The 23,691-nt window shown below is 43.5% G+C and overlaps 7 protein-coding genes across 7 annotated transcripts; 3 read left to right on the top strand and 4 right to left on the bottom strand.

Annotated features, from left to right (window-relative positions):
• Positions 1–1,732: 1,732 nt before the first annotated feature.
• Bfra_002828 (putative ribosomal protein s17 protein) lies at positions 1,733–2,920 on the bottom strand (the record flags this gene model as incomplete). The annotated part of the gene is made up of 2 exons (XM_037333242.1): positions 1,733–2,571; positions 2,623–2,920. The coding sequence occupies 2 exons, from the start codon at positions 2,918–2,920 to the stop codon at positions 1,733–1,735; spliced, it is 1,137 nt and encodes a 378-aa protein (XP_037195370.1).
• Positions 2,921–5,880: 2,960 nt separating this feature from the next.
• Bfra_002827 (uncharacterized protein) lies at positions 5,881–6,267 on the bottom strand (the record flags this gene model as incomplete). The annotated part of the gene is made up of 2 exons (XM_037333241.1): positions 5,881–6,063; positions 6,250–6,267. The coding sequence occupies 2 exons, from the start codon at positions 6,265–6,267 to the stop codon at positions 5,881–5,883; spliced, it is 201 nt and encodes a 66-aa protein (XP_037195369.1).
• Positions 6,268–7,393: 1,126 nt separating this feature from the next.
• Bfra_002826 (putative nucleolar essential protein 1 protein) lies at positions 7,394–8,199 on the top strand (the record flags this gene model as incomplete). The annotated part of the gene is made up of 2 exons (XM_037333240.1): positions 7,394–7,669; positions 7,723–8,199. The coding sequence occupies 2 exons, from the start codon at positions 7,394–7,396 to the stop codon at positions 8,197–8,199; spliced, it is 753 nt and encodes a 250-aa protein (XP_037195368.1).
• A 3,397-nt stretch (positions 8,200–11,596) lies between these two features.
• On the top strand, positions 11,597–13,126 carry Bfra_002825 (uncharacterized protein; the record flags this gene model as incomplete). Its single annotated transcript, XM_037333239.1, has 1 exon — positions 11,597–13,126. The coding sequence occupies one exon, from the start codon at positions 11,597–11,599 to the stop codon at positions 13,124–13,126; it is 1,530 nt and encodes a 509-aa protein (XP_037195367.1).
• Positions 13,127–15,036: 1,910 nt separating this feature from the next.
• On the top strand, positions 15,037–17,426 carry Bfra_002824 (putative heterokaryon incompatibility protein; the record flags this gene model as incomplete). Its single annotated transcript, XM_037333238.1, has 3 exons — positions 15,037–15,463; positions 15,539–17,226; positions 17,271–17,426. 3 exons carry the CDS (start codon positions 15,037–15,039, stop codon positions 17,424–17,426), a joined length of 2,271 nt encoding a protein of 756 aa, XP_037195366.1.
• A 454-nt stretch (positions 17,427–17,880) lies between these two features.
• Positions 17,881–18,515, bottom strand: Bfra_002823 (uncharacterized protein; the record flags this gene model as incomplete). The annotated part of the gene is made up of 2 exons (XM_037333237.1): positions 17,881–18,302; positions 18,356–18,515. The coding sequence occupies 2 exons, from the start codon at positions 18,513–18,515 to the stop codon at positions 17,881–17,883; spliced, it is 582 nt and encodes a 193-aa protein (XP_037195365.1).
• A 1,927-nt stretch (positions 18,516–20,442) lies between these two features.
• Positions 20,443–22,350, bottom strand: Bfra_002822 (putative sister chromatid cohesion acetyltransferase eco1 protein; the record flags this gene model as incomplete). The annotated part of the gene is made up of 1 exon (XM_037333236.1): positions 20,443–22,350. The coding sequence occupies one exon, from the start codon at positions 22,348–22,350 to the stop codon at positions 20,443–20,445; it is 1,908 nt and encodes a 635-aa protein (XP_037195364.1).
• Between the last annotated feature and the right edge of the window lie 1,341 nt (positions 22,351–23,691).

Raw genomic sequence — 23,691 nt, 5'->3', positions numbered from 1 at the left:
ATTTCCCTGAAGGCGAAAGCTTAGATATCGTTTGATTCTCAGCTCACGACATATAATCAGAAGGAGTAGACGCTCTAGATTCCAAGCAATCTCCCCGCGCCAGTCGATTAAATACTTGACATTCAAACGCAAAGACTTAAGACTCCGAATTTTCCGCCATCGAAGATGTTCACATCAGAAGGCATGAGTCAATGACAACACTCAAGCTGATCAAGAATCATAAGTCAAATATACAGCAGAGTAGTAAGACCTGCCCATGATGTGTGTATTGTGGTACACAGCACTGATGGCTTTCAGTGAACGATACGGGAAAATGAGAAGATGTGCTTGCCGTATGTAGCTTCTTGTGATGGAATTTGGAGCTCTTAATAGATGAGTGTGTATGAGAATTACTAGTCCCTCTATTCGATTCTACCTACTCATCAGAAGGGCAGAATGGAGCAGCGCCGACAACATATCTCAGCGCTCAGATTTAAAAGGCAAGCCTTCCAACAACTTTGAAAGGTAGAATGTTGTGATGCAGGACTCCACACGACAAGCAGATAAAGAGACAAGACCAGAAGACTTTTCTTCATCTTAATGGACCTCTCAAGCGAGACCGGGAGCACAAGCACCTTAGATGTAGGATCAACTTGCTAACCATTATCGAGCACGAAGTTCTACTACAATAATAAGTATTCTATATCATATCAGCACGCAGATCCAAGTTCTCAATTTAGGGAGAGCTCATCAATAAATGTCCTCCACAGAGCAAAGATTTAGATCCTCAAACTCTCACCTCAAAAGTCCTCCGTTGACTGCCTCGTTCTGTGGTGATGTATCGGATTAGATCTAAATCTTTACCTCACATCGTCTTTCCCCAATTCTTATTCTTTCCGCTCCCCTTCTTTCCCTCCCCTCTTCCCTCCACTCCACCCTCCCATCCATGCATCCAAACCCCCAAATCCCCCACGTCGTCCCAACCCCCAAACACCGCCACACCGCCACACCGCCACACCTCTCCCCCAACCCCAACGCCAAACACACCCTAAACACCACCCGTTTCAGCTGGTCCTATAAAAAACTCCCTCACCTCCCTCCTCTTTTTTAATATACACACATATGCACAACATATGCGACGCAGCTAAGCGCCACCCGTCTGATCTACCGTCTGAGGTATGTAGTACCGAAGCGTAGGGTGTTTTATCTTGCCCGGGTAGTAGTGTGTATTGTGAGATAGGATGACAGGTCTTTGATTTTGTGTGGAAGTTCAGATTATCTTTTCATTCGAAAGATTTAGATGGAGGTATTGGAAGTGATTGACAGTTGCTTGTGAGGGTTTCTTTTTAATATTACATTCGTGACATCCAGCGTCCTACTACACTACACTAGGTTACACTACAATACAATAAACAAATAGGATATCTATCATGTGTGACATTCGTAAACAATTCCTCGACTCATCTTATCGCATCAAATACATGATGTATATTTCCCATCAAGGTATATACCATTCATCCGCTCACTTATTGATCGCAGAGTATCAATACCCAATGCCTCTGCCCCCGTGAAAGAAAATGATGTAAGAAAGGAGAAGAAGGAAACAAAACACCTTTCCTTTCTACCCAGTCCCCAAGCCCTTACTTTGCCTTACCTATATTAATGATTTTGACTCGTACTCGAGTATCTTGAACCCCTTTCTCCTGTCCATAAGACACCAAATATCTTGTACCTCCCAGATTAAACAAGAAATCTATGCAATAAATTCAAGTCTCGAGCGACGTCTCTTTCCATTGTTTCCTCCTCTACCTCCTTGTGCATTGGTACCGCCATTCTTTCCACCCTGTCCCTTATTCCCACCCTGTGCATTCGCTGTATTAGCTGCTTTTGCAGAGGTACTCGTGCTAGCTGCCTTTGCAGAAGTACTCGCCGTACTAGTTGCTTTTGTAGCTTTGCTCGTAGCACTAGCTGCATTAGCATTTCCTTTGGCAGCTGAACCCTTCGAACTCGTAGCTGCAGCTGAGCTTGCCACCGAGTTGTTAGGCCCAGCAGCCACTGCACTTGCCGCCAAAGCAGCAGCAGCTTGTCCACCGGATCCATCATTCGAAGCTGCATTTGCGGTGGTGCCTGAGCCGGTAACTACGAATTTAGTGCAGTCGTCCGCGGTACCGCGCTGGGCGACAGGCATGATAACTGGTTGATGATTGGACGAAGAAGCCATTGTGCATACACGGTAGTTTCCAGCCGGGAGACCACCGGTCACGACAGCGGAAAGAAGACCATTGCCATCTCCTGCGTCGTTGATACCTTTGAAGAAGGCAAATTGGGTAGCGTCGAGAGCTTTCGTGGGGTTCAAAGAGCTGCCGAGATCTTGGACAGTGACATGAGTGTGGCCAATTACTTTACCGCCGGAGAGATCTTGGGGTGCAGCGAAGTAGGTGGAATCGGCGTTGGTGAAAGATCCGGCGACGATATTTGACATTTGAACTGTGATGTTGAAGGTGGTGTCTGATGGGATGCCTTTTCCACCTGTTGGGGGATTAATGATGGTCGAAGAGACCATGGCGGTCTTGGCGGGAAGTTTTCCCATTGCTATTTACGATTAGATTCGTGTCGACTAGACATGCTTCACAGACAACTTACGAATACCGTTACATGATCCTGTAGTAACTTGTAGACCATTTGTCAAAGTAGAACCAGAGCAAAAGTTGATAAAGTTGTTCTTCGAGGTTGCTGATTTCGCTTGTCCAACTTCCGCCGCACCAATTTCTCCTGAACCATCGGCGAAGGAACCGCTCTGAATAGCATCTGATGCTAATGTAAGGGATGCATCGTTTCCACTGGCAGCTGTAGCAGCGTCTTTTGTCCCCTTTTGCGGTGATGGAATTGCCGCTACAACACTTATCAATGCAGCTACACTTGCGATTTTGCTGATATACATTGTTTTGATTTAAATTTTGGAGTTATAGGTGTAAATGATAATGTAGTATAAATGAATGAAGACCGTCGAGGTGTGAGAGATCGGGAAAATTAGATGCACGGTCAACGTGATCTACTTGACTGGCAAGATAGAATGGAAGTAAATTAAAAGAGAGAAACTGTAAAAGAGAGGAACCCGCCAAATAACTTTGAGCAGAGAGAGAAGAAAGGACTGCTTGTGACGAAGTTGAAAGAAAAGAAGAAGACGAAGCGCCTATACTTATTCTTATTTCTTGGCATTGCGGCATCTGCGAATGTAGTGTAACTTCAAGTGGATCAAGAAAAGGATAGACAGAAGTGATCATGATTCTGCTGCGTATATTGGCAATGGAGATCCCGCTGTTGCATAAGAAGCTATGAAACTAGACATGAGATCGAAGTTGTCGCAGCGCCTGGAGTACCTGTCATCTGAAAAAGGAGAAGGGAGTATGCAGAAATATCAGACGAGGATTCTGATCTAGGTCTACTCTGATCTCAACTAAATCGTGAACATGGGCTAGCTTGCTTGAAATGGGATGAAATGGGATGAAATGGGAGAAATGTAGATACGAAGGTTGGCTGTGTTAGGGCTGATTGGAAACCGTTGATGTCTGAAGTGCAAGGGTGATAAAACTCGCCAACTCGCCGAAAACCATGAAAAATCCAGCCTACCAAAACTCCAATTGATGTCTAATCGGATCATCGAAACCATTAGGAATAAAAGGAATCTACGATGTATTGCATTGAACCAGGGCAATGATATGATATGTTGGATATGAATATTGAGACATTTGGAGTTATGGTGCGGATGATAGCAGTGATTTGGAATCTGATGTCGTCCAAAGAAGGGTTGAAGAGTTAAAAAGGTGAAGGTGGAGAGTGGAGAGTGGAGAGTGGAGAGTGAAGAGTGAAGAGTGAAGAGTGAAGAGTGAAGAGTGAAGAGTGAAGAGTGAAGAGTGAAGGAAGAGTGAAGAATGATTTTGGGGTTACGATAAGCTTGAAGAGTGGATTTTTTAATTTGTACAGGGCCAATTGACCCTGAAATTGGTCCTTGCTTCACTACTACTACTACTACCACTATAATTAGAGTAATTAAAGTTTGGCTCAAACAAGAAATGCAACTAAGTACATTTGAACACAACATCTACAGCATTTACAACCTCAAATAGCTTTTTATTCAACTTCTCAATCAACAGTCCTCGCAGTCTCGACGAGTATTTTCTATCACTTGATGGTCATTCAATCATTGTGACCTTTACATCGATCACCAAAAGAATGCCTTCACAATCTTGGACGAAGACTCCGCAAACTAAGAAATCAGATGAAGCTGCCAACCGAACTATGCTGGGGGACTGAGCCTCCTCAACAGTTCACATCCGAGCATCTTAGGGTGTGAAGTTTCAGACACTGAGGATCATAATGATAAGATATCGGATTATCAATCGGAATTAGGGTTAAAGCTCTACTACTCTATGGTCGCTACGTTGTGTCAACAAGCCGAAATATTGCTTGCAAGACATTGGATCTTAGCATCAGGATCTGACAGCATGGGGATCACTCAAGTCAAGTCAATCATTCACGCACCGTGCACCAAGTCAGAAAATATATCCCGCAGTCAGAGTCAATTCCATACAAGACATTATTTGATACTCTATTGATCCATGTTTCAATACCATCTGGAGCAAAGGCAACGTCGATTTTGCTACGAGCCTTTGTTGCTCATTAAAAGCGTCACCCTCATGTGTACACCTTTTCCACTGTTCGAAAACCTATATTTGGCATCACCAGAGAACGTTTTCAATGATATTTTGACATCATGAAATGTTCCACTATTCAATTATCATTTCTACTGCATTGATTATTACCGTTTTGAACGGTAGAATATTGGCAGCTGTCATCCGAGTTAGCAAATTTTCATTTTGTCCTCGTCTCAGGTCGTGTTACAGAGATCCGATAAGGCTCATTGATTTCCAGGATGCTTATACACTGACCCCGAGCCGAGCAATTTCACCGTTGTTCCCCGTCAATTGTCAAGCATTTTATGATAACCTAATCCTTAGCATCAGTTTGTCTTGAACCGATTCTTATCATATGTTCTGTGAGCGCAGATATGGTAGAATGAATTCGGATTAGGGAACCGTGTGTTTGGAATATCTTCAGGCCAAAATTCACACTCGACGACTAATCAATGTTAGAATGATTACCACCTGCTGAATATTAAGTTTCAATCAGACCGATTTGAAGCTTCATCTCTCCACCCCTTAACCTCCTTTCAAACATCATCAGTGACAGTTGCACCTTTATCTTCAACGTTAGAGCAATTGACCGAATGCAGTCATGAGGTTCTCAAATTGCATTCTCAACATTCTCACAATGTTCTTCACAAAACAAAAACGAACGATAGGCCGCAATAACTATAAATCTCTTGAAATTTTGACTTACAGTTCACTGCCCTTGGCGTGGTTCTATCGAAAGTTGCAAGATTCAGGTCATTAAATAGGTTGGTCTCGATAGAACAAGGATTGAAGCCTGGCTATATAAAGCTCAGTTGCTCCCATATTATGTGTCGAATGAAGGAATGCTGTCAAAAAGCAAGCCGTCATTCATGATATGTTTTGATACAAAGCAGAGTCCAAAATGTACCACGGTGTACTCGATTGACCTGCGTGTCTTTAAACTTCCGCTGAGGCGTGGTTCCGCACAACCATTGTACAGCATACAATTGCGATCGAAAAGAAGCAACATCAAATTGCGGTGAAAGCCTAGGAGTAGCCTCAATCCTATGTTTCCTCATCGATGAACAAGACATGGGATGGCTGTTATGGTGGGGTCGGGCGGAAGTTCTGCGGCAAAGACACAGTAGGATATGGGAAAAGAGAAAGATGCCATTGCCAAGTCCAAACCCACCATTTTATCGCGGATTCCACAGCGTAAGCACACGAGCTACACCTCTGACACCCGAAGGAGTTCCGGTGGCTGTACAACTGGCTGAAGATGACCCGAGACATTGGAATGATGAGCATTGACAAAGTCCCCGAAGTCGATTCTTTTGAGATCATCGTGGGGCGGAAGTGATGCAATCAGGGTTGGTGCCTTGCATATTAACGTGTGGTGCACTGGTGCGTGCTGTATTCAGTCTGTGCTAATACTGCTTCCACCATGGTAGTAATGGAAATCTACTCATAGAATCCAGAGTCAACAACGCACCTTGAATTCGGACAATCACGACTCCGGACATGGCGGAACTTGGTGAAAAACATCTACGATAAGAAAAGTATCACGACGACTACGCTTTCGCCGAAATTTGCCCACGATACAATCGCATCTCATCTTGCTGAGGCTCAATATGAGGGGGGGCATGCCTGTCGTGTGCTACTGATTTTTCTATGGCGTTGCTCTACCAAGACTTGGCTCGTGCAACGATGACCCCTTCGTACCAGTCACCGCATGCAAGTCATGACAAAATGCAACGTGGAAGAGTCTGTATGTAGTCTTGAGAACAATGTTAAGGGAATATGAAGAACATACAAAGGAGAGAACATTGTCCGGTGTTCATGGTATTACATTGTTCGAAATTTTCTTTGGTTTAACAGGCTCAATAGATGCATATAATATCAGCGCTAGGTCCCATAACTTAGCTACTCAGTAAACTTGTGGCACAGCACTGACTGATGTTTTCGAGATGATGACCTTTTTCTACTCGTAACTTTTAACTTCCATCCTTCGACCCTTTCCCTTAAAACTCACATTCATCCCACTTTTGCAGTCAAAATATAAACTTATTTCTTGTGATTGATTCACGGACGAGCCAACCAACCAACCCTTCTGTAGCGCAACAACTGTACAATAAATTCGATCCTCGATTTCTCTTCTTAAGATTTTGTTGGCATATATATTTCTTTCCTTTTACAAGAAGTAATACATACATTGACACCATTCTTTCCATCCACCCGTTGTGAAGGATTATCGATATCAATCCAATCGATTTTTAGACCGCCAAATCAAAAGCACCCAATATTAGTATGCGAGCACCTCACAATTCCGTTACACCTGCATCGAAATCCTTTATTAATGGAACCGCAAATAGGTACAATGTCTTCTCCAGAACCAAGAGTCGTAAAGCGACCAAGTAAGATTCTTTTTCTTCCTTGAGTTTTGTTCTCTTATCTTCAATCGCGCCCTCTTGAAATTTTACACAGGCAATTTCCTTCTCGCACCAATTCAGCGGGTCGCGCCGCTCTAAAGCCAGAGGGAAAAAAAACTTTTCAATCAATAGTTGAACTTTACCACACTTATTACATTATATTGTTCCTGTTAACTCGCACAACTATTTGAATCATTCACCAATCCATCGATACAGCTATACAACGATACATCTTTTTCTTACAATTCACAATCTCTTTTTGGAAGCATTCAACATTACTTCTGCCATCCCATCCACTGACATTTATTCGCAATGGCAGGAACTCAGTCTGAACCTCCTCCAAGTCTTCCTCAAGTCATCGCAGAACAGCATGTTCCAATACCTTCAACCGATAAAGATTCGCAAAGGTTGATTGTCGTTCTCTCTAATGCCAGTCTCGAGACTTATAAACAATCTTCCGGTGGTGGAAGACCTGGCGCCCGTGCCGCAGAGGAAAAATACTCTCTTCTCAACAGTGATGAGCACATTGGTATTATGCGCAAGATGAATCGAGACATCAGTGATGCCCGACCTGATATTACACATCAGGTTCGTATACAATCAAGAAAATGATCAGTCATTTCAATACTGACCTATCGCAGTGTCTTCTCACCCTCCTCGACTCGCCGATCAACAAAGCCGGCCGACTTCAAATCTACATTCATACCGCCAAGGGAGTTCTCATTGAGGTCAGCCCAACGGTCCGAATTCCACGTACTTTCAAGCGTTTTGCCGGTCTGATGGTTCAACTCTTACATCGCCTCTCTATCCGATCTGTCAACTCTCAAGAAAAACTCCTCAAGGTTATTACGAACCCGATCACCGATCACCTACCTCCCAATTGCCGAAAAGTTACATTGAGTTTTGAATCACAATTGGTCCGTGTTCGGGATTATGTGGAGACATTGGAGCCGAAGGAGAGCATTTGTGTATTTGTTGGTGCCATGGCAAAGGGAACAGATAACTTTGCAGATGATCTAGTGGATGAGAAGATCTCCATTAGTAATTACAGTCTTTCTGCAAGTGTGGCATGCAGCAAATTCTGCCACGCTGCAGAGGATGCATGGGATATTATTTAGACTATTCCGCTGTTTTTCTCATCCCACAAAAATTACCGACAAACACATTCGACAGTATACGAATGGAGGAACGGAGCACAAGAGACCGCAGGGTTGTGAATGGTATGAGATAATGGGCATTGGAGGTTTGGTCGATATGAAAAGGTGAAAGCGGGACCATTGAGCAGATTCAACGATAACAACATCGTTCGATATGCTTGTGGTCGCCGGGCTTGGGTATCTGTGTGCTCTGTCTCTGTTTTTACAACCAAAACATAAGGCGTTCAACATTAGATCCAAGACGCTTTAGTCGTCTTCGTGGAATACTTCAACTTGATCCACATCTCTTTTGTCTTTTCCAGTATCATTTTGCATCCACTTTAGAGCTTAGTAGCTACTGCACGCCGGATGACGATAAGTATTTCCCCTTTTCAGCATACATACCTTTGGCGTAGAATTTTGCATTCAGCTTCCTCCCTCGAGCTAGCTAAACTGCAAGCAGTCAAATTGGCATGGGAAATTGGTTCATGCTGCTAGGTGGCAGACACTACCGCGAGTCATTCGGTGACAGCGGATAGCTTCATGTACAAAAATACTACACTGGTCAATGAAAGGGAAATTCTCCAATATTTGAACAAATAACAATGCGTGAAGTTAATCCATCTGTCGCATGCCCCATCCTTCTTGCTCATTAGCTTGCAACTTAACAAGAACGGTTTTCGCGTGATCAAGAATGGGATAACGGTTAACCCGCCTTGGATTTTAAAGTACAACAAAACATTTATACTTTTTCCATGCAGGTTCTAGATTCAGGTCTGCGCAATCGAGATGGAAATGGAAACGGGACTGAAAACTTATAGATCTTGAATTAATCTGCGTATAGTTTCATTGGGTATTTTCCTGTCGCCTTGAATTGACATATCAGAAAATCGTAATAGCAAATGGAGTCTTTCAACCTCGGAAGTGAAGCAGCTGCTCGTTTCCAACGAATTATGGGGATGAAAGACTCGAGTATGGTTCAGATTGTCCTATTTGCTAATCATTGCAGCATGGCATGATCTCGAAACCAATCGCTTTTATTTGAGGCGATGCAATACCGGTAATCCTGGTCTAGAGCGGTCGCATAAATTGGTAGGATGTTGGTAATACTTGGTACGAGACGAGCAAGATTTCGTATGGATGGACGGGAGATCTTCGTAGGAGGCCGGAGACGTGGCATGCGGAGAGGGGAGAGGGGAGATGGGTGATGCAGCGTGCAAGTCTTCTTTATGGTTACGATGCGGGTTATGAACGGTAGGAACGGTAGGCATGGTGTAGGTACAGGTACAGGCACAGGATCCTGCATCGGGAAGATGATTACTTTTTAGTTAGTTTGGTAGATTATAGACTTGTAGAAGATGATGCAGTAGAAGAAGTGATATATGATGGAGATGGATTTTGACATACATCGCAAGTCAATTGGGCAACTTTACATGTCAATCAAATCAGTCCTCTTTTCGAAATTCTATATCAATTCAATTGATTGAGATTTCGGAATCGAAAATTATATGAATCTACTTTGACCCGCTTCTCAATTTACTGATAGTTCAGATTCTCGACTATAACACTACACTACAACATTTTTGACTGAGGCTGTTTATCGTTTGGTGGTATTGAGAGATGTGAGATTGGGATATGTATGATATGGACGCTTTTCAATCGGGTTTGCAATTGGGTGTGTTTTGTATCTTGTGTGCAGTTTTATCCGTCTACCCTAACATTACCAGCCAGGTATGATCTATGGTTGGGCTCATTTCCTTGCCAGGCCAGGCACAAAGAATCGGCCACGATTACCCATAAGCATTTAGGTGAGTGAGTGGCTCGAAACTCGAGACTCAAGAGTGGTCACAAATGCTTGGACAGCATTGATCGAATCGATGGAGTTCAAAGTTCTTGACATGATCAAATCACAAAAAAACTTGTTCGCTACGCCTGGCTCGCTGGCTGAAAAAGAAAAAAAGTTGTGGGGATGTGCTGTAGTGTCTTTCGAGTATACATGGGTTTGATTTGATTGATTTGTATCGGTCTCTTGATCCATTCATTCGAGGGATTAGTATGAGGCGACAACTGTCAAAACTAGATAATGTTCTCCATTCTCTTGCAGTATGCATATATACTATCTACTCCGGACTCAAAAATCCAACACTACGAGTACATACCGATGCATAAACTTAATGCTTCGACAATACTTCCCTTTTGATTCCTCTTTTCTTCTTCCTCTTAATGTTTATTCAGCAATTCAAAGTTCAAGATAGAGTTACAAATAATACTTATATACATTCGTATATCAATTGAATTTTGGCGTTTCTTTTGAAAAGTCTGGGAGATCTTTTTAACGAGGAATTCGGTGCACAGTACGAATTTGGATATCTCGTTAAACAAGTCAGTTCACCTATTATATACATATCCATATACATATGCATTTATTTACATTTACATATCTATCTACATTTGCAGAATTCCTTATTAAATTCGTTTCATAATTCCAAAGGACCCATTTTTTCATCTCATAATCAAATTCCTATCGCGGCAGATTTTCGTTTGGTACAGAGAAATACCTAGTACCTACAGATATTACTTGTCAAGTGTTCCTACCTCCTGCCTGCTTCTTTACCGCATTTTCCCAACCTCCGAAACTTATCAAACGCCAACACTGCCTTCTTGCGAATCTTGCATCACCACGCACCCATCTTCAGCTATTTTCATCAACAATCAATCTTTTTGTCTCACTCTCTAACCTCCGGAGGGTTTGTTTGTGCTTCCCGGCGTGGATCTTTTCTGCATCATCAGAGTAATACGACTTAATTCAACGATCGACCTTAATCTATCGATCTAACGACAAAGACGATTGACAAGTTAAATCGTTAACAATCATTACTTGTGTGTTTCATATTCTGGGACTTGCTGAATGAAGTAAATGTGCATGCACACACGAGTTCACCTCATCTCATCTGACCGCTGACCGCCTTTATATCCACAACTACATAGGTAGTTAGCAGATCAAGCGGAGCAACTAGGAACAACCAAGACCAAACCGGAGTCACATTTTTTAGAACTTATCAGGGTCGTCATTCCATCTTCATCGGATGTTCCTTTTTCTCGTCATAATTTTGGGCATTATTTGAAATACATACATTCACCGTTTCCCTCTCACCGTTAACACGTTACACCGTTCACGCCACCTCGATTCGAGTCATTCATCTTTACTTCAGTTTGGGAATATACATACATACATACACACGCATTCGTTCGACTTTTCACAAGTCTAAGAAAATACATTGCATTTTAGATATCGAAATCAGCACAATTATCCTGAACAACAAACAACATCAAGAACGAAACATAAATTCAAATTATACACTAGACGCCATAACCGAAGATGGCTTCCCGCGGTCGAGAATCCTCCCGTCCCCCAACTATAGTCACAGCTGCCACTGAAAAAGAAGCCCGTCGTGTTCTTCAATGGCAAGAAGAGGTTGCCAGAAGTACAGCTGGTAGTTCCACTTCACCTACTTCAGACGAAGCATACCGTGCTGTGGCTCCAAGTCACGTTTCCAGAGCACCTGCCCGAACACAAGTTTCCCATGCTCCTCAATCTCAAGCTCCAGAACACCCACCTTTTCGAAGAGCTGAAACTTTCCCCAGAGTTATGAGGAGAGAAACTTATGCAGGTCATGGGCATCCGGGTACACAAGTTAGTATCCGCAGGGACATGAGTCATGATGAGGAGCAAACTGTCTACGTAGACGAGGTAGAACGAGCCGAGCAAGAAAAAGAAAAAGAGAAGAATGGTGGGCTCTTCGGCATGACCAACAAAGCTCTCGTGGGTACGTTTCTTGGCGCGGCTGCAGGCGCTGCATTCGCATATGCAATGGTCAAAAGTGAAGACCCCGAATACGAATTAGAACCAGAGCGTAAACCGATGCCGGGTCTAAGAAGAAGCTACACCACCGGTCATGCGGAGACTATCGCAAGTAGCACGAAAGGTTCTTCAGCCGGAGGCCCAGAACGCAGATATAGAGTTATTGAAGCGCCACATGCTCCTATGCCTCCTCCTGCCTCTAGCTACTCGCGCATCCAACGTGATCGCGAACGCGAGAGAGAGGGCGTGCTAAGTCCAATTGAAGAACGCAGTTACTACAGCTCTGTCGCACCTTCAAACACAGGCACGAAAATTCGTCCTCGTAACACAGCGGATCAGGGAGAAGGTTCGAATGCCGGAACCGCAAGACCACCCACCGCAATCAACATCCGAGACAAAGCTCAAAGCATCGCACCCACCAAGGTAAGCGAGCGAACTAGCACCGTCAAAGCAGTCAGTCGTGCCCCAACCCAAGTCTCGCGCGCCCCCAAAAGTCAAGTCAGCGTGCGCGAATCCGAATACGAGTACGGACCTGCTCCGACTCAAGTTTCCGCAGCTCCTACGCGCTACTCACAGGCGCCTAGAGGCGATGATGCAAAAAGTAAGATCAGTCATACACATACTACGATTAAATTCTCACCGTCAAAAGTAGGCGCGAGCTCGCGAGAACGCATTCCCCGATCGGAAGCGACGTGGGAGCGAGACGATGTATCGGTTAGTGCGGTGAGCGAGCGCAGTCGGGCGAGAGATGTGCCGCTTCCGGCGTCGACGGTCGTGAGTGCGAGGTATGGTGGTGGGTATCGGGAACAGGGAAGTGGGTATACGCATGCCGGGGATCGAGAGAGGGATGCGGAGAGGAGGGGAGAGAGGGATGGGAATGATAGGAAGAGTTGTTTTGATAGGGGGGTGGATGAGGATGGGAAGAGCTATTTTAATCCGCGGGGTGCGATGAGCGTCGCGCCTTCGGATAGTGTGAGTAGTGTGGGGAGTAAGAGGGAGAGGATTGAGAGGCTGAGGGGGAGATTGGAGAGAGATTTGAGGGTTTAGTTTGGGTGATGGTGGGAAGAGGTTCTCGTCTTCTGACGTTCGTCTCTCTATCTATATGTCTCTCTACATGAGGATATACTCGGGTCCGTCTGTTTCAACTCTTTTTACCTTTTAACTTTTTACGGTTCTTCACATTGTTTATCTTGTCTATCTGTTTTTCTACACAGTTGGTTATTGGTCCTGTTCTGATATTTGTATCTTTTTTATCGTTTGTTTTTATTTCGCGTCGCATTCGCTCGCTTGCTTTTGTTCTGGATGGATGAATGAACGGTATGCTTGGAGTGGGGATTTAATTGTCTGAATGAAAAAATTGGATGGACGGTGGAATGGTGCGATGATGCGATGAATATATGCACATACGAATACATAAATGAATAAATGGAAAATTGATAACGGGATGTTTTTATGTTTGGTTGGATTTGTTTGTGATATTTTTCTGTGCTGTTCTGTGTGTGGTGTAATGTGGTCATTTATGGGGTAGGGGGTGCATGCGAGGATTCTACGTTGCTGATATTTCCTCTTGTGATTGGGGAAGTTGAGGAGTAGAGATTTTGGAGGAGGGAGAGATGGGGTGGGTGGGTTTATGTGTTGAGATTGATCTGAGAAGGGAGTATGTGTGGTAGGTATGCATGAGTATGTATAGATACAGTAGAAATATTAATAGGAGTGTGGGAAGGAAGATGTGGAAGTATGTAATGATATACATATGTATATACAATCTGTGTGGTCTTATTTGTCTCTCGCTTTTTGTCACTTGTGTAGAAGATCTGGGGGGAGCGGGGAGCGGAGCGGAGGTGGACTTCCTCGTATTTGCGATATTGTTATTATATTGATGAAGTTTGCAATGTTATTAAAGGGTTTTGGGGGTGGCAAAATAGGATTTGTTTTGCAGTGAGTGGTGAAGATGGGATAATGGATGGGTGATTGTATGTGTTTGGATGAGCAAATAGTAAAGCAGGTATGAAGGAGCTGAGAATGTTTCGCTGGCTTGGATATATCGATACAGAGAACTCTTTCCTTGAGGATTTTGTCTAAATGGAGCGAGTTTGGGGAATGAGATGGGGTGAGGAGGAGCATGGGTGTAGTGTGAGAATGAGTGGGTTGGGTGGGCTTGATATGTAGTTATCTTACCTTTTGATGACTTCTCGAACGTGAGCTCTGTTTTGATCTTTCAAGATCGATGATTATGGTCTTGTGGGAAGTTTAGTCTTTATATCTTGAAGAGCTACATCGTAAGTGGGGTTTGAGCGAGCTTGAAATTTAGGATGGAGCTGATTTGGAGATGATTTTTTTTTTGATGGTGATGATTTGTTTCTTCTTTGTCTAAGATTATATGCTCGGGGGTCTTTGTAAGTATGGTGGTTTAAATATATAATATTGTGATGCTGATTAGATCAATCGTTCATTTATGAAGCTATTTAGAGATTGTAGTTGAATCCCCCTTCCATATTTTTAATTTTTATATAGAGTCATTCGCTATTGAGTGTAGTTTACCCCAGATACTGTTCCGTCTCGGGATTAGTGTAACCTACATCAGCCTGTCGAGTTTTGATGGTAGCTTGTGTCCGACACAACTTTTTATCAGAAGAATACAGCTACATGATTCGTATATATCAATCCTCCATAATCTCAGCTCAATCTATCTCTACTCTCCATTCCAAGTCTCATGTCCCGACGTTGTCATTTATCTTTTGGGTATTCATTCCAAGTCTTGATGCTATTGTCTGTATATTTCGTGAAATGCAGACGTCGTTACACCGCAGGGCCTACCCCCGTCTCGGTTTTCATTGGGCCTTGACATGCTCATCTCATAAACATGATCGACTACTTAATCCACCATCTGTCAAGAATAGATACATTACTTCACAACATTCCATCAGATATCTCCAACTTTCCTCAATACGCTCAACATGCTCTGCAAATTGTGTGACAGCTTGAATGTAACCGACCTGCTCAAGCTGGCAAAGGCCAATAGTGATCAGGAATTTGGTTACGTTGACTACCTTTATTTTGAGCATCACAAAAGATACGATGATCTCGTGACCGCGGCCTCATCCGGGTGTGAGCTTTGTCTACTTCTTCAACGGCAATGCGAGGAAGAAGAGATTAATAAATCCGAGCTAAATAAATTATTGACATGGGACAAAATGTCTCGAATTATGGAGGCGGAGAATAGGTCCTTTAACTTGCGAGTAGAAATTGGATGTTCGGCTCTATATCACGGTCAACAATACGAAGAATTCAAGCTTCTTAATCATTTGATTTTCACATATTGGCAGGAGAATGGAAGTGGTGATTACAACAGCATTATGGTTTGCTCTCTGCAGACGCCGAAAGGTATTGTGAATTCTGAATATGCAGCTCTGTTGAGAAAGGTGCCTTGCCCCATTCCTGGTCACTGATATTGAATAGATCAACCGAAATTTATCGACGATATTCGAATAGGTCAATTTACCATTGACGAGGATTTGGCATCAGATGCAAACTTTGACATTGCACGAGGCTGGGTGAATACCTGCATTGTTGAACATTCTAAATCGAAATGTCCTTCTTTTGAAGACAAGCTCTTACCTTCTAGAGTGATTAATGTTGGCCTGGAAAACACAAATCCATCTCTTGTTTTGACAGACGGTGTTAGGGGCAAATATGTTGCACTGAGTCATTGTTGGGGGGGGCACATTGAGACCATTTTAACAACGTCGAATCTGCAATCGCTCCAGAGAGAGATCAAAATGACAAGCTTACCGCCTAATTTCAGAGACGCAATTTTGATCACTCGAGCGCTCGGCTTTCAATTTCTGTGGATCGATTCCTTATGTATCATTCAAGACTCCAAGTATGATTGGGGAATTGAATCCAAAAAGATGGGAGAGATTTATCAAAACTCCGTCCTAACTATCGGAGCAGCAGCAGCACATAAAGCTGCCGATGGTATGCTTCACCCTCGATCACAAACATCTCGTGACATCAAGCCTAAACTCAAATTGTCAAAAGACAGTGGATCCGATGACGTTGTGGAAATTAGCAGTAGCATCTTGTGGCCTGAAAATCTCCGCAAATTGTTTGAATCTGGACCTTTACGATCTCGAGCTTGGGCATTACAAGAGAGAATACTCTCACCTCGAATATTGTGGTATGGTCGCACACAAATCTATTGGCAATGCCTATGTGGATTTCAATCTGCGAACGGCATGCCATCAGGTAGTAGCGATTTTCCCCGTGGCGAACTCTACATTTATCCTGTAATTACTCAAAGACTTATATTTAACCAGAATTGCAATGATGGTTCCAAAGAGTTCTCCGAAGAAGAACTGCTAGAGATGAATCACGAGTATCAATCTATAGTAATGGATTACAGCACCCGATTTCTAAGCTGCCCAGATGATAAACTCCCAGCTTTTTCCGGCATTGCAGCACTACTCCACAAAGGAATTGGAGGACATTACTTAGTCGGAATTTGGAGTAAAAATTTCCGGGAAAACTTGCTATGGTATACCTTTCTAACCAAACGACTTTATAAAAAGCAGTACCGAGCACCATCATGGTCCTGGGCTGTCACGGATGAAGGAAGCCTTGTATTTTACAACAATTCAAGTCGCTTAGCTTCTACCCCTCATGATCCTATTCTTTTATCACATCACATCGAACTTTCTAGCGAGAATCCTTATGGTGCTGTCAAATACGCCCATATCATTGTTGACACGCTTACACTGAAGTTGATTCACCTAGGTAAATACAAGAATCCCTCCAACAAAACCGGTTTCTTCTTAACCTCAACTTGGTATGGGGATACTGGCCTCACTTACTTTACCCCCCCAACTTCTCTCGAGGAAGAGGGCGAAATAACAACACCAAGCGAGGGATCTGTAGCCTCTACAGCTATTGAAACCAGTTTTAGAGATGCCAAGCTGCGAGCTTCTCACAGCTACAGCTGGGACGAAGACACACCCGATTGGTCGGCTGTTTCTCCGTTTAAGTATAAAGTCATGCTCGTAGGGTTAGAGCGGCAATCGGAGAAGTGCGGAGCTGGTACATCCGTGCTGGAATCAAAATCGTGTTTAAAATGTTTGATCTTGCAAGAGGATCCCGAAGATGCAAAGGTGTGTAGACGTGTGGGACAAGTGAGCCTGAACTACTATTACAGAGAGACAGAAAAGCCCGATTTGGATGCATGGCTGGCTTCAGATCTGTGGGAAAGAGAGACCCTAAAGTTGATTTGAACCGGAACCTGACAGAGGAAGGCATGTGGTCTTCTATCAGTAGTGCTGAATTCTGGAACAATCTTGTTCCCGTATGGTAGATAGACCGATTTTTTCTATAGCGAATGCTGATACATTGCAGTAAGACTTCGTTCATTTTATTAACCATGGGTGATTAGCGCGGAAAGGAAGGTAGAAAGATCCACGAGACTTTAAAACTCGGAGCAACATAGCTGTGTTGAAATTGTAAGATCTTAAAAGCATTGTTATTTTCTAAAATATTTAAACAATAAGTATTATTCAACGGAAACAAAAGCAACTTCAAGGCAACTATTACCATCCACAGCCCAGCACGCACCCTCCAAATTTAGATTACACCCCCACGACAACCCCCCAGGGAATCACAGATCTGAGCAAAATCTCAATATCCGCATCTTAGATGTGGATGGCAGCACTTCAACCAAACTTTCCATCAAGTTTACGCGTCCGCAAGCTCGAAATCTCAAGTAAGTAAGAAAGAAAGTGAATGCACCACCCACAAACAAACACACCCATCTACCACTTTCCAAACAAGATGCCTACAAGCAAACCTCCCACACCCTGCAAAACACCCCCAACCAAAGCTCCAGCAAGCATAAGTACATCCCCCACAATGGCATCTAGGGTACCCAACACCAAACCAAGAGCGCCAATCAACCCACCGATAAGCCCGCCGGTATATCCTCCTCCGAATTTGCCTTGCACGAGACCCATGGTTCCGGCAATCGAAGTGATGGCATTAGCGCAAGTACCGCTGATGATTTGTTGATCTTGAGCCGAGTAGGTTCGAGCTTCGAGATCGCGTTTCTGGGTCTTGAGAGCGGTGTTGGCGGTGCTGGCCGCGGTGATGATGTTTGTTACTGCTTTGGAGATGGCGGCTTGGGCGGTGCTGTTTTGGGCAGAGGTGGAACCGGAGTTGATGCCGTTGAGGGTTGAGTCTGGGGGGTGTTAGTGGGGATGGAAAGGAGGTGAGTTGGGGAGGAGAACTTACTGATGGTTCCGGTGTGGGTTTGGACTTGGGTGTAGAAGTTGTTCATGATATCGGTTGCGTTTGCGGTAGCACGGGACTCGACTCCAACGATTGTTGGGGCGGCGAGTGAAGTTCCGAAGAGACCGGTGATGGCGAGGAGGGAGATGAATGAGGTTTTCATTTTGAATATCGAAAGGGGGGAAGATACGAGGTGATCAACGAATGAATTGAAAATAAGTGAAAGAAGAAATTTTCGATGAAAAATTTAACGAATGTCGTTGAAAGAGAGTTGGAGTGAATGTATTATGATGAAGCAGAGAAAGAAAGAATGAGCTGGATCGATGAAGATTGATGTAGTTGTCGAGAGAATTCAACATCTTTATATACCCATCCTGTGGTCCTGAACACTCATCCAGACCTCTCAAGCAAGATCAATTCTACACACATCGCACATAGCTTTTCTCGTGTGATTGCTCCATCACGAGCTATAAAATTACCGTGATATCTTACCTACGCCAAAACATCAAAACTAATGCGCATACGAGTGCATTGACTGATCAAACAATTTTCTTCAAAACCCATCTCGCAGTTGATAATTGACAGCTTATTTCGACATCGTGATAATATCATCAAACGAAACAAAGCACAGACAATAAACCATCGCAAGAATTCGGTACAAAGACAGCTTTGACATCTCACGTGGAAAGTGCCGATCAAATTTAAGCTATCTCGGACGCTAAGGTGATTAGCTACATGGATATGTGCATCTGTCTCGTACAATACGAGGAATGGTACTATGAATAACTTCATTTTTGTTTGGCTTGGCCCGAGGTCCGCGGTCGTTGGATTTTAGAGCATTGTTAAATTTTCAGGACAGGAGGCGAAGCCTATACTTTCCGAATGAAAGGATGGTGGTGGGTAGGATGAGGGAATACCCTGTCTATCAGGGCTAGATGAGTGTTAGAGAGGTTCTGAGCAAACGGCAGTGAGCTTCATGTTCGCTTCGAGGACTTCAATGGGCATCGTATAGGAGTGGTGAAACATGAAATCCGCTTCTATTAATTTGGTATCATTGTCGAGCAGGAAAAGGGATGGCTCTTGTGCCATGATAGCAGAGGACTGCGCATGGTGATGGGAAGAAATGAACATTAAGAATCCGATTGGACGACTATTAGAGGAGAATTTCCATATCTCGTAGCGATACGATGTGATAAATGATGAGGTAGAGTCTGAGAGTTCGGGATTTTAATCAGTGGGGAATTGGTGAACATTATGGAGGGACTCAGGATGCCAAACTGCGATTCGGTATGTGTTGAGTTACTACGGATTACCTGGTAATGGATGCAATTTTTTTGGAGAGAGTGGTATTTCTAAATCCTTGCAGTATTGAAAAGCGAAAGACGAAAGACAAAGCACTTGCCGCAAACTTTAGTTCCTCTCGACTATTCAGAGTTGTTGATGTCCCGACCATTCAGTGAAATGGTGCTAGCAGTGTATCATTTTCGAACTTCTTATACGTCAATTTAGAATGCCCAAAGTTCTGGCTGGCCATCCAAATATCCTTCGATAATAGTTTCATCACCGGATTGCCATCCAGGTAATCTTCTTTTGGAAGAGCTCAAGATATTGGTTGGACCAAATCCAATTAGTTTCCAATTTCAACCGAAAAGAAGTTCAGATCATATCCTGAAACCTCAAGAGAATGCAATGCAATGTAGAAGGACCAGAATATCGATCCGAGATTGAAGGGGCATCAAAAGAGACTAGGAGATAAAGCTATCATGAGTAGCTTGAAATCAGGTAAGGATGACATCGACTTCTAACCCACTTCGGTCTTCATGTTGTACTACAACAAATTTCATTTCAAAATATCACATAACATCACATGTCAGCATTTTAGTGGGAGACCGCTATTTCATTTTAAAAACACTATGGTTCCAGCCTAGGTATTTTCCTCTTTGGGATTGAATCATCGCAAAACGCCGAGAGCAGCCGCTCTTTTCCTTGCCGTTCATTCATTCATTCGTTCATTCATGTATTCATCCATTCATTGCCTCTGCTCAGTCCCAATCCCATTTCGCCTGCCTCTCTTTCCAGTCTATGCTCACTCAGAGGCAACCAATCGCATACTTCGCACCCTCGAAAACACCCTTAAAATACTTCTCGGCAAACTGAACACCAACAGAAGTAGGATGGCTAATAGCCATTTCATTCTTCTCCACAATCAAACCCGGGATGAACTTCTCTCTCGCTTGGTTTGCAAGAGATGTAGCGATACCCTTTCGGCGGAAATTGGAGTGGACCCAGAGTCGATCAATGCACATGTATGCTTCTTGTGGTACAAAATTGACAGCGGTGGTGAGATTTGGAGATGTATCGGAGAGAAAGGCCGAGGGTGAGGCTGAGAGTGAGGCATTCTCAGCGGTTTCGGAAGTAGTCATAACAGGGGTTGCTTTGCCAATTCGCTCAGCGAGAAGAATACCAATTGGACGGGCGCCGATAACGTAAAGAAAGACCTTGTAGCGGGGAACAGGAATAAGATCTTTGGCGTCGTTAGGGCTAGTGATCATGGACCAGAGTTGCTCAGGAGTTGGTAAGATGCCATCCATATCCATCAAAGTAGCCTCAAGGATACTCTCTACAAGACTCTTGACGGGACCAGATTCCTTGCAGCTGATGCACTGGATGGTGTGGAGTTCGCCGTCGAGAATTTTTTGCCATGCTTGAGTATTGACGTACTTTGGCTTGAAAAGAGGTCCACCCAGTCGGAAGATCTTGTGGAATTGATCATGCATACGTTGGTCCGAAGGGACGTTAATCGCATACTGCATGCCGCAATTAGAGCATTTATTGGAAAAGGATTGACCGAGATCTAGAATTTGTTGATGAAGAGCAAAACCCATGGGGCGGGCGATCTCGGCTCTGAGCTTTGCGCGTTCTGGAGCTTCAAGGGCTTGGTCGACAAGAGGGATGAGAGTGCCGCGATCGATGATAGCTTGGTCTCTCATGTCTTGAGCATCTTGATAACGTTCCATCAATTCAACTCGGGAATCATCGGTGAAGTCTCCACAGAGTTCCTGCAAATCGTCTTCATAAATTTCAGACATGGTGTCGATCTTTGGTAAGTTTGGTTTGGTGCTAATGCGACGTCGAACCGACTTCGATCTTTTCAATGTGGGATGATACTGGGGTATTGAGGGAGGCGATGAAGGAGGAGATGATACTGGATGCTGAGATGAATCAGAGAGAGTAGATGATTGTGATTTTGGTGGACTCGAAGATCGTTGTGGTTGTGGCTGTGGTAATGGTTTAAAGTAGCTTCGAATTGAAGATTTGTTAGCTTTCTCAACTGGATGGAACTTTGAAGTAATAGCGGTATCTTGTCTGGATGATATCTCTGACGAGGGAGAAATTGGTCTCTTTTTCCAAGCCGAAGTAATATTTCTCCGTGGATTTTGCCTCGAGGTTTCTGAATCACTTCTAGTATGATTCGAAGCGAGACTTTCTTTTGAAAAAATTAATTCTGAGATAGGAGAGGGTGATTTCGTCGTATTAGTGACTGTCTTATGCTGCAACCTTGAACTAGATCTCGAGACTGTCGTAGAGTTCGAAGCCTCCGGGGTAGAAGTGAGTGTGGCGCCTTGAACCTTCGTTGAAGATTTACGTTTCAAAGAGTCAGGAGAATCGGATGATTTGATCTCATTATCGCGTTGATTTTGCTGATTTAACTTGAGTTCCGTGAGAGGAGAGATAGATCTGACGGATCTAGGAGATAAAACTCGTGAGTTTATGAGAGAAAAATCCTTGATCTCTCCCCGTGGCTGCTTCGAAGGAGAACGAATCAGAGGAGAACGTGGTTTTCCCTCAAATCTATCCCTAGAATGGGGTTTCGAAGGACTAGCGGATTCAGAAAGAACTGGAGAGGTAATTGACACGAATTCCGAAGCATCAACGCGTTGTCTCTTGTTGGAGAGATTTTGATTGCTTCCTCTTGTGTGTTTGGAATAAGTTCTCATGGTAGCATTGCTTTTTCTTAGGGTACATAATTAGCGGCTATGCTTTTGCAAGTGAATATGTGAGTTGATACCTTTTTGAGTGATTCTCCATTGTTACTTCGGGTTGTGGTGTTGAATCTTTGTGATAATCTTTCTCCTGGTCATGATATATTGAAGTTCTGGGGAGACGCGTTTCGGGTAATTCTGATAGAAGTTGTGAAAACACGCTAATTAAAGTGGTGGTCCGTGCTCGAACTGATTAAGAAATATACTCAATCAAGTCATCCAACATACATTTCATGAACATTTCGACATCCGATGAACGAATGCATGAACCCTTCATCTTTGTACACCAAAAGGTGAACTCAAGAGTGAAACTGAAATATAGTCATATTATGTTTGATTGTTCTCCTAACTTTCAAAAGCCTTGTTCTCAGCCTTGCCTTATTGAATCAATAAGAATTCTGAGAGTTACTGCACCTGGGCAGATACTATGAAGTTGTCTTATTCCCCCAAATTCGGCTTTCTTCATGTTATAGAGTTCTTTTTCTTACATGAAGAAGGTTGCCTAAGGCTGGTATCTAGGTATGAAGGTAATATGACCGAGTATACGTTGATTGTAACATGAATACTCACAACACTCTGATATCGCCCCAGAGGTTCTCACGTATTGACTCGTTAAATCAAGACTTGCGAAGGGACGGTAAGTTTGCAGAATCTTCACTTCAGGTACTTGAACGCCATGCGAGTGATGGCTGACCTGCATCATTGGATTCCGGGAAAGTGCTATCTGTGAGAATGTGGGAATATTAACGGGTAAATACTCGTACCCGTCAGGTTCGAGCTGGGTGGTTACTTTGAGATGGCATCTGCCCGTGGATAAGTTGTCTAGGACCCAATACTGTCACAGTGAGTTTATGAACGCTTTCTGTCCAAAATGCAGTCATGTTTCACCAAACAAACCTTAAGCATTTCGATGGTCTCATGTGAGGAACCTTGAAGTGGTGATTGGAATGTCATTTTGTTCGTGCGAGTGTGCTAGGTTTCCTGATAATTCCCAATATATCATGTGATTTATTGGAGGTATACAAGAAGTCGGGCAGAATGTTATCAACGTAGGGCACTGTTGTGGACAGGGAAAGATGTGGTCGTGGTGCGTATTGAGGTTGACATAGAAACGAATGGTTCGGGTGCATTTGCTTTTATTGTATAGGCGCCGCTGGAATAATAATACTTGCCCTACGTTCTAAAAAGCTCACACCCAGCCCAGGTAGCTATAGTTGAACTCCTAAGGATATACATGTACATTTGAAGTAGGTTATTGAGTTAATTCAAGATTTCTATGGAAGGATATGTGACCAC

The sequence above is a fragment of the Botrytis fragariae genome (genome assembly GCF_013461495.1).
Source record: "Botrytis fragariae strain BVB16 chromosome Unknown tig00000012, whole genome shotgun sequence".
Lineage (NCBI taxonomy): Eukaryota > Fungi > Ascomycota > Leotiomycetes > Helotiales > Sclerotiniaceae > Botrytis > Botrytis fragariae.
Note: the sequence above shows the minus strand (reverse complement) of the source record. Positions and strands in the feature narration are given on the sequence as shown.